Source organism: Erinaceus europaeus, chromosome 14, assembly GCF_950295315.1.
Source record: "Erinaceus europaeus chromosome 14, mEriEur2.1, whole genome shotgun sequence".
In the NCBI taxonomy this organism is placed as follows: domain Eukaryota; kingdom Metazoa; phylum Chordata; class Mammalia; order Eulipotyphla; family Erinaceidae; genus Erinaceus; species Erinaceus europaeus.
Window position 1 is genome coordinate 13188693 of NC_080175.1, and position 14598 is coordinate 13203290.

Consider the following 14598-nt stretch of genomic DNA (forward strand, 5'->3'; position numbering starts at 1 on the left):
CTGCTTATTTGTCTGTTCTGGACTTTTCCTGCAAATGACATCATGCACATAGATTTCTGTTTCTGACTTCTTCCAGTCAGCTTGATGTTTTCAAGGTCATCCTGGTTGTAGTGTCTTGTCAATACTCCATTCCTATTTATGGGTGAATGATATTCCGTTGTGTGACCAGACCATATTTTGTTTACCAACCCATCTGTGAATAGGTGCTTGGATGCTTCTGTGAAAATATACCATGACTCCATTTTGTCAGTCCCTGTGCTTAATTTGCTTGGGTCTTGGTACATTTATGAGAGAGGTTTGCTAATGAGTTCCCTAAATTTTGAAAGTAGTGGCTGCCAATTTTCTGAGTCCCCTCCAGAAACTGTCAAATTCAGACTGCTGATATAAGTCTGACCCCCTAATTTTCCAGTGACTATTCAGGAAATATATATAAAATCAGCACTGATGAGGACTGAGGTGTAGAACTTCCAAATTTGGTTCTGTCTCCCCATAGAAATAATGCGTAACTGTTGCCTCTTTGAGGGGTAGCTCAGGGTTCAAATGCTGCTTTCAATATATGTTTGATTATCCACTGTAAACAAATAGGAAAACTGCTCAATCCCTACAGAAAAATCCTAGTATAACCACATGCTGGGTGGGTGGCCTGTTCTGGAGCAGAGAGGATGAAGCTCTGGCCTTAACTTTTCATCCAGACAGTATCTTGAGGCTTTCCACTATAATCCATGATTGGATAGTTCCAGGCTTTTGCCTCCTAGCTGCTCTCTCTCACTTCCCAATTCCCCAGCCCACAGACTCTTAATTCCAGAGCTTTTGTAGTGAAGACTTGGTTTCCTCAATGACTAGCTGTTGTCTCCTATGTTGCTCGTTATCTTGCCCCCTGACTGTTTATATTTGTCTATATTTAGGACACACTCTAACAGGAGGAAAGCTGAGGCTTGTTATCAAATATCAGGTGGCAGAAGTCTTGGGAAAAAGCAGCTCCTGGGCTGGCCCTTAGCTTCCCTGATGAAGGTTGCTGCTCTGTTGCTATGATGGGCTAAGAAAGCTTGTTTGTTGTCCTGCATTGTTTTCCAAAGACAGCAAAAACCATCACTTAAAATAGCAGGTTAGAGGCTGCCCTGGCTTGTAATATATCTATCAGGGTCATCACAACAGCAAATGGAGCAACTGACCTAAGCGGAGACACAGTGGTTATGGAAAGTCTAGTTCAAGGTTACATATTCAGACAGCACTCAAACCTTTTAAAATAATTCCAAGTCACTTTCAGTGATTTTCGAGCCATAGAGATGATTCACACTATAGTTACATGATTATTCTGACTCCCTAGTCCTCCACCCCCAGGCCCTAGTGTTTGTCCCATGACCTCATGTTGCTTCTTTGACTAAGGTCATAATAGACTCTCAGAAATGGAAAGATGCTTCTTGAACTCTTTGGTCTCCTGCCTATTTATTTATTTGTTTGTTTGTTTGTTTATTTATTTACCAGAGAGAGCTCTGCTCAGCTTTGGCTTATGACAGTCCAGGGGGCTGACTTGGGGACTCAGGCATAAAAGTTTTTTGCATAGTTATTATGCTATCTCTCTCCCACCTTGTGTATCCTTTCTTATATTGATCTTGTACTCATGGTATTTGCCATGTCATTCTAGAAAAAAAAAAAAAGAAAGAAAGGAGAAAGAAAGAAAGAAAGAAAGGGAAAGAAAGAAAGAAAGAGGGAGCCAGGTGGTGGCACAGCGGATTAAGCGCACATGGCAGAAAGCACACAAACCAGCATCAGGATCCTGGTTCGAGCCCCCGGCTCCCCACCTGCAGGGGAGTTGCTTCACAAGCGGTGAAGCAGGTCTGCAGGTGTCTATCTTTCTCTCCCCCTCTCTGTCTTCCCCTCCTCTCTCCATTTCTCTCTGTCCTAGCCAACAACAATGACAGCAATAACAACAACAATATACAACAAGGGCAACAAAAGGGGAAAAAAATTTAAAAAAAAAAAAGAAAGGAAGGAAGGAAGGAAGGAAGGAAGGAAGGAAGGAAGGAAGGAAGAAACAACTGTGAACTTATATCAGTGACTAAGAAAAAATAATGTCCAGTCACTGTCAACCAATTCATAAAAGCCTGGGTTGAGATCCAGCCACTTTGAAAAACATTGAACAGATAGAGTGGAAAGAAAGTGAACAATCAATAACCTACTTGCTAGATTAAAACCCTTTCTAAAAAACAATTTATTGACTTATTTACTTAATGACAGAGAAAGGCTGAGTAGAGAATACTACTTGGCATATACAGTGCTGGGGATTGAGCCCAGGTCACACCAGGCATGAAAATCGCTGCTCTATGCATTGAAATCAGCTCCCCAACCATTAGATTAGTTAGTTTGTTTGTGTATTTGAAAGAAAAGAGGAGGAGAGAGAAATAGGGTGTTATTCTGGTGTGTATTATGCCTGGAATTGAACTCAGAATCTTATGATTGAGAGTTAAACATTTTTTCCACTGTACCACTTCCCAGGCCACTAAATTGGTCTTCTTATCACTACTAAATGAGATGACCTTTTTAGTTGAAAGGAAGTTTTCTTTCTTTCTTTCTTTTTCATTAGGGTGAGGGATTAGTGGTTTACAGTAAATACAGTTGATGGTACATGTGTGCAATTTCTCAATTTTCTGCAAAACACTCAACCCCAACCTTTATCTTCCTCCACCATCATGCACCCGGACCTGAAAGCTGCCTCCCCCGCCCCCCAGAGTCCTTTACTTTGGCACAATACACCAAACCCAGTCCAGGTTCTGCTTTGTGTTTCCCTTTCTGTTCTTATTTATCAACTTCTCTTCATGAGTGAGATCATTCCATATTTATCTTGCTCTTTCTGGCATATCTCACTTATCATATCTCACTTTCTGGCATATCTCACTTATCTTTCTGGCATATCTCACATATCTCACTTGATTCCTTCAAGCTCCATCTAAGATTAGGTAAAGAAGGTGAATTCACCATTTTTATTAGTTGAGTAGTAGTCCAATGTGTATATAGACCACAACTTTCTCAGCTACTCTGTTGTTGGACACCTGGGTTGCCTCCTGGTTTTGGCTATTACAAATTGTGCTGCTGTGAACATAGGGATATACAGATCTTTTTGGATGCATGTGCTTGATTCCTTAGGATATATCCCTAGGAGAGGAATTGCCAGGTCATAGTTTTGCCATCTCTAGTCTTCTGAGATTTCTTCAGACTGCTGTCCACAGGCATTAGACCAATTTATATTCCCACCATCAGTTCGAGAGGTTTATTTCCCCTACAACTTCTCTAGCATTTGTTGTTACTAATCTTTTTTGTCCAAACCCTTTACATCTTAACCATGTCAAAATAGTAGGGCAACCCCTATAAATGACATAGCATGAGGAAAGTCTAGATTTTTTTTTTTTTGATCCATGAGTTGTGAGCTCAAGAGCCTTAAAAAAAAAAATCCAGCTGGTATCATAGATGTATGTTCAAGTTCAAGGGTGAAGACAGATGACAACTGCTATTCAGGCTTTGTGGAGGGAGGAATGGGTAACCTAGCAGAGTGGGAATATCTGACATGTATACTGTGGATTGTATAAAGCCAAATAACTTCCCATGAAGGATCCATGTATGAGCGGCTGATCTATTATGGATTCAAAGCAGCTTGTTAACCTATAAGAAACTGACCCACGTTCAGGTCACTCTCCTCCCCATCCCTTCGGTCTCTCTCTTGGATGGGACAACTGCTCTCTGGTGATCTACCTTCACCTCTTTATCACACTAGGTAGTGGAAAACTCCATGTTCTGTAAGTTCGTTGAATGACAAGATAAGATGTCCCCAAATTCAGACCTTTGGTGAAGTTAGCCAAGGCCTTGAATTTAAATTTGTTTTCCATTTTCCTTAAAAGTTCTTAGGTTGAGTATTGGCCAAGGACAAAGTGCTTCCAGTTAACAGGCTATTAAAAGGATATCACTTGAATATTTTTAGGGTCTCCAAAGTCTTATTCCACTTTCTATTAATAACAACTGTAATCTGAAATGATTTTGTTTCTATTTCTTTTTCATCTACATATATAGCCACCAACCAGGTGCTAATCTCTGTTGACTGCAAATGCAGTTTCTTTGTTATTACCATTATTTAAGAAAGACTTGGAGAATCTGGACTTTAGAAAAATTATATGGGCAATGGTTTTAATACTGACACTGATTGTTTCTGTTTGTTTTTTTTGTTTGTTTCAATTTCTAAATGTTCACAAGGACACAATGCAATGCATCATCCACCATGGGTTCAACGCTAGGAGTGCAGCCTTTCCTCCTGAAACACCCCCACCCTTTCACTGCTCCAAACCTCCCTTCCTAAGGGGTCCTCTAACCCTCATGCTGAGGGGAGGGAATGCCACCTTCCCACCATTACCTCCTTTCTGCAGTTGTCAGATTGCACAGCTAGGAAGGCAGTATGGCTGACTAATCCTGCAAGAACAGCCCTAGCAACTGGTTTTGGGAGATGGGATAGTTTCCACCATTGCTTTCAGCTCTAAGACCATAGTCAGTCATTCTGAGACACTAGAAAAGAGTGTCTAGTCATTCCAGAGCCCTTGATCTTGAGTGGGGAGCAGCTCCAAATGGCGGTGTCCATCTTCATTAGTGTTTCCTGGCATGGCTGAGTTGCATTGATCTGGGAAGGTTGGGTATAAATGGGACTTTATTTACATGTGACTCTCCTTTCTGTAGCTCATATTTTCAGCTTTCTTCTTGACCCCTCCCCTTCCCAAATGGGAAATTCAGGGAAGGTAGAAATAGTTCTCAAGGGGACCATCTGTCTGCAAACTAACAGAACCTGCAGTGCAGCCCAAGGGATGACATCTTCCTCAACTTGGGGACAGAGGCTTCCTCTCTGAGAAAGAGAGCCATTTGTCACCTTCTCCAACTTAACTGCTTCAGAAACCCAGATGTCCCTGGCCCAATGCCAACATAAAAATGCTATTAAAAGACCCAGGCAGGATCCCTCTGCTCAAGGTTATTTATTGTCTTTGAGTAAAATGACAAAAATACGGAGCCAGGTGTGGACTTGGCACTCATTGAAGTTAGACATAAGTAGCTGATTCCCTGCTTTTCTCTTGGTTTCCGGTGCCACAAGTAAAAGGCTGAGGGTGATGTACTTCCCCCTCTCTCTCCCTCTCTCTCTTTCCCTCTCCTCCTCTCCCCCTTTCCTTTCACATTTGTTCATTATTGTTCCTTGGTAGAATACTGGTGAGTTGTGAGATGGTTTGATTTCTCTAAGGCTGGCCCTGTTCACCTCCTTCTGACTTAATAATTGCAGTGCCAATCAACAGCACTCTATATTTATCAGCAGCTGCTGCAATGATGTGGAAACAATTTTCTCAACAGCTGAAAACCAGGAAGCTAGAGAGGGGAGACATTTTGTTCTGGGCAGCAGAGCTTAGTTACAGTGAGATGTCCAGAGCACATCTTTCTCTCTCTGCATCTCTCTGCTCTTGTCCCAGCATGATGTCAGGCTCAAAGGGAGGGTGTGCTTTCTGTTTTGTTTTGTTTTTTTCCCAGAGAGGAGGGAGCTGGCAACCCCTGTGGAAAACATTGGCAGGCTTTGGGTCAACTGGTGTGGGCCAGCACTTTGCATTCTAGAAGGTGATCTTCAGTGACGCACTGGATTTATTTGACCAAGTTTGGTATGCAGAAGGCCCAGCCTAGCCTCTCCTGCCGTCCCATTAGCAGTTGTCTGTGCAAATGCTTCTCTAGAAAATATTCTATAGATCAACTGCAGAGCATCTGTCCTCCTGGGATGTCATGGAGTGCAGGGGACCTGAGAGATACAGGATACAGGTTACAAAGGGCTCCAGAACACAAGGCACTTTGACTAACTGGAGACTAGATGAACCACGTCTCTGGGTGACTCACACGGTGCCTGGCCCAGGAAGTTCTTGATGCAGAGTGATCAGAGAAGCTAGTTTTGGGTCCCAGTTTGTGCCTAAACTTCTTTCAGAGCCCTGGGAAGTCTGATTAACCTGCTTAGAAAGAGAGTAAGACTTAGAATGGAGAAAGCTGGTTTCTTACTGAACCGTTCCTCCAATCAAGGGAAGGGGAGGGGAGCACTGAGTGCTAAGTAGATGCTGAGCACTGCAAAGTTGTGTGCTGTGCAAAGCACTTAAAAAACACATATGGGGGGGAGTCGGATGGTAGTAAATAGGGTTAAACGCACATGGCGTGAAGCTCAAGGGCCGGCTCAAGGTGTCTATTTTTCTCTCCCCCTCTGTCTCCCCCTCCTCTCTTCATTTCTCACTATGCTATCCAACATCAACGACATCAATAACAACAATAATAACTACAACAACAATAAAAAAATGGCACCAAAAAGAAAAATTAAAATATATATATTGGTTTAATGCTTTTATTAGTTGGTATCATTGTCTGGTAAATAGTATACACAGTTGCATAAGATGTTTAAAGTTTTTTCATAACTCAAGTATCAGAATCTAAAAACTATCACTATAATAATAAATTTCAGCTCTTAGTTTCTTTTTTAAAAGATTGTTAGTGACTTAATGTTTTATAAGATAATAAAATTATGATGGTATAGTTCCACACTGTGTCCATCAGCAAAATTTTGTTGCCCCTCCCCCATGATAACCACCATAGTTCTCATGAAGACTTAGAGACATATTAATACCACTTTCTCCATCTCACCTTCTCCTACTTCTTCCTCTTCTCCACCTCCTCCTCCTCACTCTCCTACTTTTTTCCATTTTTTATTAGTTACTTAATCATGATTCACAAGATTGCAGGAGCATAATTTCACGTTGCTTTCATCACCAAAGTTCTTTCACTGCCTTTCCCACCCCCTAATGATGACCACCACTAAATCTTGGACACAATTGGGTGACTTTTTGTTGTTTGTTTTGCAAGTTCACATTTCACTCAATCTTGTATATTCCACATATGAGTGAGACCATTCAGTACTCCTCTCTCACTCCTTTACTTGCTTCTTGAAGTATAATCACTTCTAGTTCCATCACATTTTGTCCCAGAGGATATATTACCTTTAGTTGTACAAAGTACTTGTGAACATGAGGTCTCTTCTCTTCCTCAAACCTAGGATGTAAATATACGGTCAAATTATACAGTAAGTATACAACCTCACCAATGTGTCCTGAAATCTCACCTCTCCAAAGCCCTACTCTACTAGGGGAAGACAGAAACAGGCTGGAGTATGGATCGACCAATGCCCATGTCCAGCAGAGGAGCAATTATAGAGGCCAGACCTTCCACTTTCTGCACCCCATAAAGATCTTTGGTCCATACTCCCAGAGGGGATAAAGAATAGGGAGACTTCCAATGGAGGGGAGGGGACACAGAACTCTGGTGGTGGGAATTCTGTGGAATTGTACCCGGTATCTTATAATCTTGTTCATCATTATTAAATCACTAATAAATTTTTTTAAATCACCCCTATAACTATTTTGTTCTATAACTTTTACAACCAGAAACTTCTTTACTATTTTAAATCTTTACCACCACCTAGTGGGCATGATGTAATCAGAAGAAAATTCTTAGTTCAGTTTGGATTAAAATTGTCAGTTCTTAAATGCATACTGTGCTCCTAAACTTGTGCTTCTAAATAAAGATAAATAAATATCATGTTCGTGGTCTGGCAAGTGGCACAGTGGATGAAGTATTAGAGTCTCAAGGGTGAGGACCTGAGTTCAATCCCCAGCAGTACATGTACCAGAGTGATATCTGGTTCTCTCTCTCTCTCTCTCTCATCCTATTTTTTCATGAATAAATAAATAAAATCTTTTTTAAAAGAAAAAATAAATAAATATCATGATCTTACACTTTTACCTTTATGTTAAGCTATCAGATATGAGACCTTGCCTAATTTTGTAAATAGGCTAGCCCTTTTGCTTTATATTCTCATGGTAAATAATAATAATAATAATAGGATTCCAAGAACACAGAGAATGGGGAGTAAAATATAAGTCCGTTTTCAGAGAGGGAAGTCTTAAGAGTTTCTTTCATTTTATCCAGGAAACATTCTACTCATACATACATGTATGTACAAACGCATGCAGCCATTTCTAAATATTCTTCAGAAAATGGACTCATGCATGCTACTGTACAACTTGTTTGTTTATTTAAGGGAAACAGAAAGAAAGAGTAAAAGAGACCACAGCACCATAGCTTCCTTCAGTGCTGTGGGGCCAGGGGCTGGGGGCTGGCTTGAATCTGGGTCATGCACATGGCAAAGTAACAGTATCCAAGTGAGTTATTTTGTTAACCTTCTACAACAGTGCGGGCGCAGGTGTATGTCTGTGGTCAGTTTACAGTATTTTTTTCCACTTTATTGGATAGGACAGAGAGAAATTGAGAGGGGAGGGGAAGGTAGAGAGGGGGAGAGAAAGATAGACACCTGCAGACCTGCTTTACCACTTGTGTAATGTCCCCCCTGCAGGTGGGGAGTAGGGGTTTGAACCGGGATCCTTGCGCCAGACCTTGCGTTTCATATTTTATGCGCTTAACCCATTGCACTACTGCCTGACCCCTACAGCTTGTTTTTTAGAGCAATCTGTTTTGGATCTCTTCCTCTGTCAGCAAACAAATCGACCTCATTCTTTTTGTTTGCAGTATTACATCACTGCCCATAGTACTCCATTACTGAGCATGGCATAATTTAGCTAGTCCCTCTCTGATGGCTATGTAGGCTATTTTCAGGGGGGGTTGGTTTGGTTTGGTTTGGTTTGGTTTGGTTTGGTTTGGTTTGGTTTGGTTTAAAAAATACTTGGTGGAGAGAGGGGATCAGGACAGAGCACATACCTTACAAATATGAGATGTTGGATTCAGCCCTGGCTATCACATAGGAAGAGGAAAGACAAAGGCAAAATAGAACATTCCATAAATTGCTCAGTAGTATTCTGGTCTCTAAATGAAAAAATAAAATTAAATATATATTATATAATATATATATATATATCCTTCAGCAAATACACCCATGCATGTACACACTCATACATGTTTGTCAAATTTATTTCTCTTGGGGGGTCGGGCGGTGGCGCAGTGGGTTAAGCGCATGTGGCGCAAAGCGCAGGGACTGGCGTAAGGATCCCAGTTCGAGCCCCCGGCTCCCCACCTGCAGGGGAGTCGCTTCACAGGCAGTGAAGCAGGTCTGCAGATGTCTATCTTTCTCTCCCCTTCTCTGTCTTCCCCTCCTCTCTCCATTTCTCTCTGTCCTATCCAACAACGAATTGCATCAACAAGGGCAATAATAATAACCACAACGAAACTACAACAAGGGCAACAAAAGGGGGAAAAAATGGCCTCCAGGAGCGGTGGATTCATGGTGCAGGCACCGAGCCCAGCCATAACCCTGGAGGAGGAAAAAAAAAATTATTTCTCTTGCTACCAGAGTTATTTCTGAAGCTTGGTGACTGCCTAACCCCACCATTCCCAGCAGCCTTTTTTGTGGTCTAGATAGTGAGGGTAAGAGAGAAGTTCCTCCCTGCAGATGAGGACCAGGGACTTGAACCCAGTTCATCTCGCATAATGTGTTCATTCTACCACGTGTGCCACCCACACCACCTGGTCCCCTTTTACCAATTTACTTGTGGAAGGAAATTTTAGCCATGTGATTCCTAGGGATCCTCCGACCACAGATTACCAGAAACCTATCTGTCGTCCAAAAACAAAGGAGCAAAGTCTGGTTTCTCTAACACACAGAAGCAGGGAAGGAAACCAGAGGGACTTTGAGCCATTTCTGGATGTTGTTTGGAGGAACTTTCGCTGTGTCATTTGAGGTTGTGTCGGGTGGTTTTAGGAGTTGCTGAAGGGAGTGGGGGCACTTTTTGGTTGATTGCTGTCTCCAGAAGTATAAACAGGCTTGTGACTGGGTCTCTAAGTTCTTCTAACAGGTGAGACAATTAAAGTTAGGCGAGAGCTATCATTAATGAAAGAGCAGAAGTCCAGGATGTGGTCAGAAGAGGAGCGGTTAGTCACTTTGTTTACCCAGGGGCCTTGTCTCTGTCGTCTGCCACAGTGTCCTCTGAATCAGTGGCCTGTGCGTGGCTCTCTGCCGTGAGTGTTGTGTGTGATCGTCTGCGACATCACCACGCTTGCACACTCGCACGCACACGCCCTTTACTCTCGTTCTTTTTCTCAAGCACAGTGTCTGCAACCACTTATGTTCATCCTGAAATGTTCATGCCAATTGACATTCTCCTGGGTTATTATTTTTTTAATTACTTACTTACTATTTATGTGTTTTAGGTAGAGACAGAGGGAAACGAGAAGGAAGGGGGAGATAGAGAAGGGGAGAGATAGAAAGAGCGACACACACACACACACAGAGACCTGCAGCATTGTCTCACCCCTCTTGAAACTTTCTCCACTGCAGGTGGGAACTAGGAACGTAGACCAGGCCCTTGTGTTCACTTAGCCAGATGCACTGCTATCACCCGGCCCCCCCCCCCTTCTCCTGGGTTATTTTCTTTTGTCCTAATTTATTATTTTTGTCACCAGGGTTATCGCTGGAGCTCCATGCTTTCATGATGCCACTGTTACTATCAGCCATTTTTTTTCTCCTTTTTTTCTTATAGGCATGGAGGGAGGGAAAGGAGAAAAGGAGGGAAAGGAAGAGATAGAGCAGATATATATATATAGAGAGAGAGACAGAGAGACAGAGAGACAGAGAGAGAGAGACAGAGAGAGACAGAAAGAGAGAGACGGAGATACCTGAAGATTATTCTAGCTCTCTGAAGCTTCCCCCTTACATTGAGGACCAGAGACTTGAACCCTGATCCTTGCTTATGATAATGTGCACACTCTACTGGGTGAATCACCCTCTGGCCCTACTTCTGTGTTGTTGTTGTTGCTTGTTATTTATTTTGTTGTTGTTGTTGTTGTTGTTGCTTGTTATTTATAATTAATTTCCACCAGGGTTATCATTGAGGCTTGGTCCCTGCATGACAAATCCTCTACTCCTGATGGCCATTTTTCTTCTTTTCTGTTTTTGATAGAGGGAAATTGAGAGGAAAGGGAGAACTAGAGATGGAGAGAGAAAGAGAGACACTTGTAACACTGCTTCACTACTCATGAAACTTCCTCTACAGGTGGGGGCCAAGGGGTGCACCACTGCCCAGGCTCTGGGCTCTTTTAAGTACTCAACTTCCTTAACAGTAAATTATTAATAATAATTAATAATATAAATAATAATAAATTAATAATAATCAGAGTAATAACAGTAGCTATAATAGTCACAGCTGTTTACAGAACCACTTCCTATGTGCCAAGCACTGTGCTAAACTCGCTCATGGAATCCTCATCAGAGATTGGGCCCTGCTTCTCTGAGGAAGGCAAGGTTTAGATGGAAGAGAGTTGGCCTGGGTCTTGTAACTAACCAATAGGGACTCAGAACACAGCTCATTCTGGGGACCTCCACACATCACTGTGAAGAAAGACTTTGTCCGTCATCTGTTTCCCAAGAGCCCGCCAAGGAGAATTTAAAGTGAAGGGATTAAGAGCCAGCTTGCTGAGGATCACAAATCCTGGAAAATCTGGTTTGGGTTGATAAGGAAGTTGAGTCCTGTTTACAGAAGTGAGATTTATGGGCAGCAGTCCAGGAATCACAGAGAAAGTGCTGGGCCAGGCAGCTAGTGCGAGGAGCTCAGCTGCCCATGTGTGTGCCCTCAATTCCCAAAGGCCCATGCGAGCTTCCTTCAAACCACAGCGGAGACATAATAATTAAATACTCTGGGCCAGCCAGAGCACCGAGTGCGTTTGAGTAACCCCCAAAGGAAATAAACAGATGAGGACCACTCATCCCCCTGGATCCACTGAGATCCCTGGAGTCTCTGTGCCAACCCACTGGAGCCAAGCATGCAGAGAGAGAGAGAGCAGATCGCACTAGTGCTCCTGTGACTCGGGAGCGTGGCGGGGTGGATAGGGGATTCAGAGTTTGCCTGCCAACCTGGATTCAGCAAAACTAACAAACGTGTGGTAACCGCTGCCCATTGCTTTTTTTTTTCTTTTCCAGATTGTGCTGGCTGCGGAAGGGACATCAAGAATGGACAGGCCCTGCTGGCACTGGAGAAGCAGTGGCACTTGGGGTGCTTCAAGTGCAAGTCGTGTGGGAAGGTGCTCACAGGAGAGTATATCAGCAAGTAAGGCTGGGCCCGGGGCTGACTGGGGTCGGGCTTCTTCCTCAGGGCTCCGCACAGGGGACATTCACACCCCACCACCAGTATAAAATCTTTGCTTTCATTTCACAAAGGATTTTCTTCTGTAGTCTCTGCCATAACGTGCCTACTGTAAATTATTTGCATCTGTCTTCTTAGGCTGGGCTGGGGATTGAATGCGGGGCCTCACGCATGGTAGCTTCCCCCAGTAGCTTTCCCAGGGCATTTTTTTTCTCCTCTAGGATTATCAGTGGGGCTCAATACTGGCACTATGAATTCATCCCCCTCCCCCCTTTTATTGGGTAGGACAGAGAGAAATTGAGAAGAGAGGGGAAGATAGAGAGGGAGAGAGGAAAAGAGACACCTGTACCTGCTTCATTACTTGTGAAGCATTTTCCCTGCAGCTGGGGAGCTGGGGGCTCCAACCATGATCCTTAAGCAGGTCCTTGTGCTTTGTACTATGTGTGCTTAACCTGGTGTGTGATTCATTATTTTTCTGAGTGAGAAAGAGAGGGAGTGAGGAGAAAGTAATAGACACAGAGAGGAGAGACACTCTAACACTGCCCCACCATCCAGTGAGCTCCCCGGTGCTGTCCTTGGTGTTTCCATGTGAGGCTGGGGCTTTAGCCCAGGGCCTCAAGCACAGGAAGCTAGACCAGTGCGTACACTCTACCAGGTGAACTAGCATTTCCTGGCCCTGCCTACTGTAAATGTAATGAAACATTCTGTACCATCTAATTTAACAATGAACAACACAGCAATACTGCTGTGCTCTCTGTTGTCACCAGTTAAACATTTAGTGGGTTTATTTTAGCTAACTTCCCCCACCCCCACCCTCATCCGCAACGTGGAACCATTCAGTCTCCATCCACCTGCAGATCTGGAACATTTTTGTAGTACGTCCTCACCTTCTATGCCACCCCCACACACTTGAAACACACAGGTATATACTCTGAGCCCATGGGACCAATGTACAAGGGAGCCTGGGTGTTATGGGAGCACAGCTAGAGTAAGTGGCATGTCTAGTTTTTTTCAATGTAGCCCAGAGAAAGTGGTTCCTCTTGAGGCAAGGAGGAAAGAGTAAACATGGTGTGTTTAGAGGCCATGAGAAGTCATTTTCCTCTATTATTTCATGCTTGAAAAAATGCTCGACCAAGCTCCATAAACTGTGAAACAGTGCTGTGGTGTTTCTACCCCTCCTCCCTATCCCTCTCTGTAATATCTGGAAAAAAAATTTTTTTTAATCATCCACAAGCAGTGACTGTATCACCCATTCAAGAAAATTAAATCAGGATGCCAGGAGATAGTTTACCCGTTAGTGTTTATACAATGCACAAGGACTCAAGTTCGAGCTTCTGCCCACCACACAGGAGTGCTACCACACAAAGGGAAATCTTCATTAGCAGTGGAACAGTGCTGTGGTCTCTTGTGCTCACTTTCTGTCACTCACCCTCTAGGAGAAAAAGGAAAGTGCTCACTAGGCACTAGGGGCAGTATAATCAAGCAGGAATAAAGACCAAGCAGGTAAAAAAATTAGATAAATTTAGGAACACACACACACACACACACACACACACACACACCATAGCCCCCGCTCCCCAAATCTAAGTCCATTCATCTGAGGAGAAGTTGAAACACCTGTGTCAGAAAGGCAGCATCTCCACAGGTGGTTCTGTTACACATTCAAAGTCAAAAGAGAGAAGTTCTGCCCAGTGGGCGGGTGAGAGATTCATAACTGGGCTATTGAGGTTTTCCACATCATGGAGAATGATATAAATGGAGGAGACGGCCCCGGGCATACTACAGCCTCCTGAAGGCTGAGAAGATGTTGTCTCAACTCTTTTGGGAACTTCTGGCATGTCAGCTAAAGGGAGTAGAATGTGGGGGTGGATGGTGAGATAAGACTTGAGGACTTCTTCCTCAGAGAAACACTCTGTCTACATCTGAAACCCATCTAGGCTGGTGTGGAAAGAAACACTGCCAGGTTGTGCTAGTTAGGCTCCAGACCATGGAGGAGCCAGCTGTGGTGATCACGTGGTAAGCTGGCTGTTACTTCAGTGAGGCCTGAAGTCTACAGTGCTCTGTCTGGATGGCCTGGCTTCCGATCAGATTTCCTCAGATCTCCAAGCTGTGTGAGTGATGGTGGGAGAGAGCTGCCTTCTGCTGTGATGCTGTGAGGAAAGGCCCAGAGGTTGTGGTGCTGGGTCTTCCCTGCTCAAGGCCTTAGCTCAGGAGCTGCACTGTCTCTTGTCTTGCAGGGACGGCACTCCATACTGTGAGAAGGATTACCAAGGGCTCTTCGGGGTGAAGTGTGAAGCCTGCCAGCAGTTCATCACAGGGAAAGTCCTGGAGGTAAGTATGTGTGTGGGTGGTTACCACTTTCCTCAGAAACACACAGGAGTCTCTTCCTGTCTTTCTTCAGGTGTGGAAG

General features: G+C 43.6%; 1 protein-coding gene across 24 annotated transcripts in view; it reads left to right on the forward strand.

The window, feature by feature from the left end:
• The window catches only part of ABLIM1 (actin binding LIM protein 1), a 366517-nt gene that overhangs the window by 229248 nt on the left and 122671 nt on the right, over positions 1 to 14598 (forward strand). For all 24 annotated transcript variants that reach the window (XR_009544647.1, XR_009544653.1, XR_009544643.1 and 21 more), the window contains exons 5-6: positions 12026 to 12152; positions 14426 to 14519. Coding sequence is in view for 1 of the 24 variants with exons in the window: in XM_060171227.1 (XP_060027210.1) it covers positions 12026 to 12152; positions 14426 to 14519 (221 nt within the window). In the remaining 23 variants the exon portion in view is untranslated. The remainder of the gene's footprint in view (positions 1 to 12025; positions 12153 to 14425; positions 14520 to 14598) is intronic.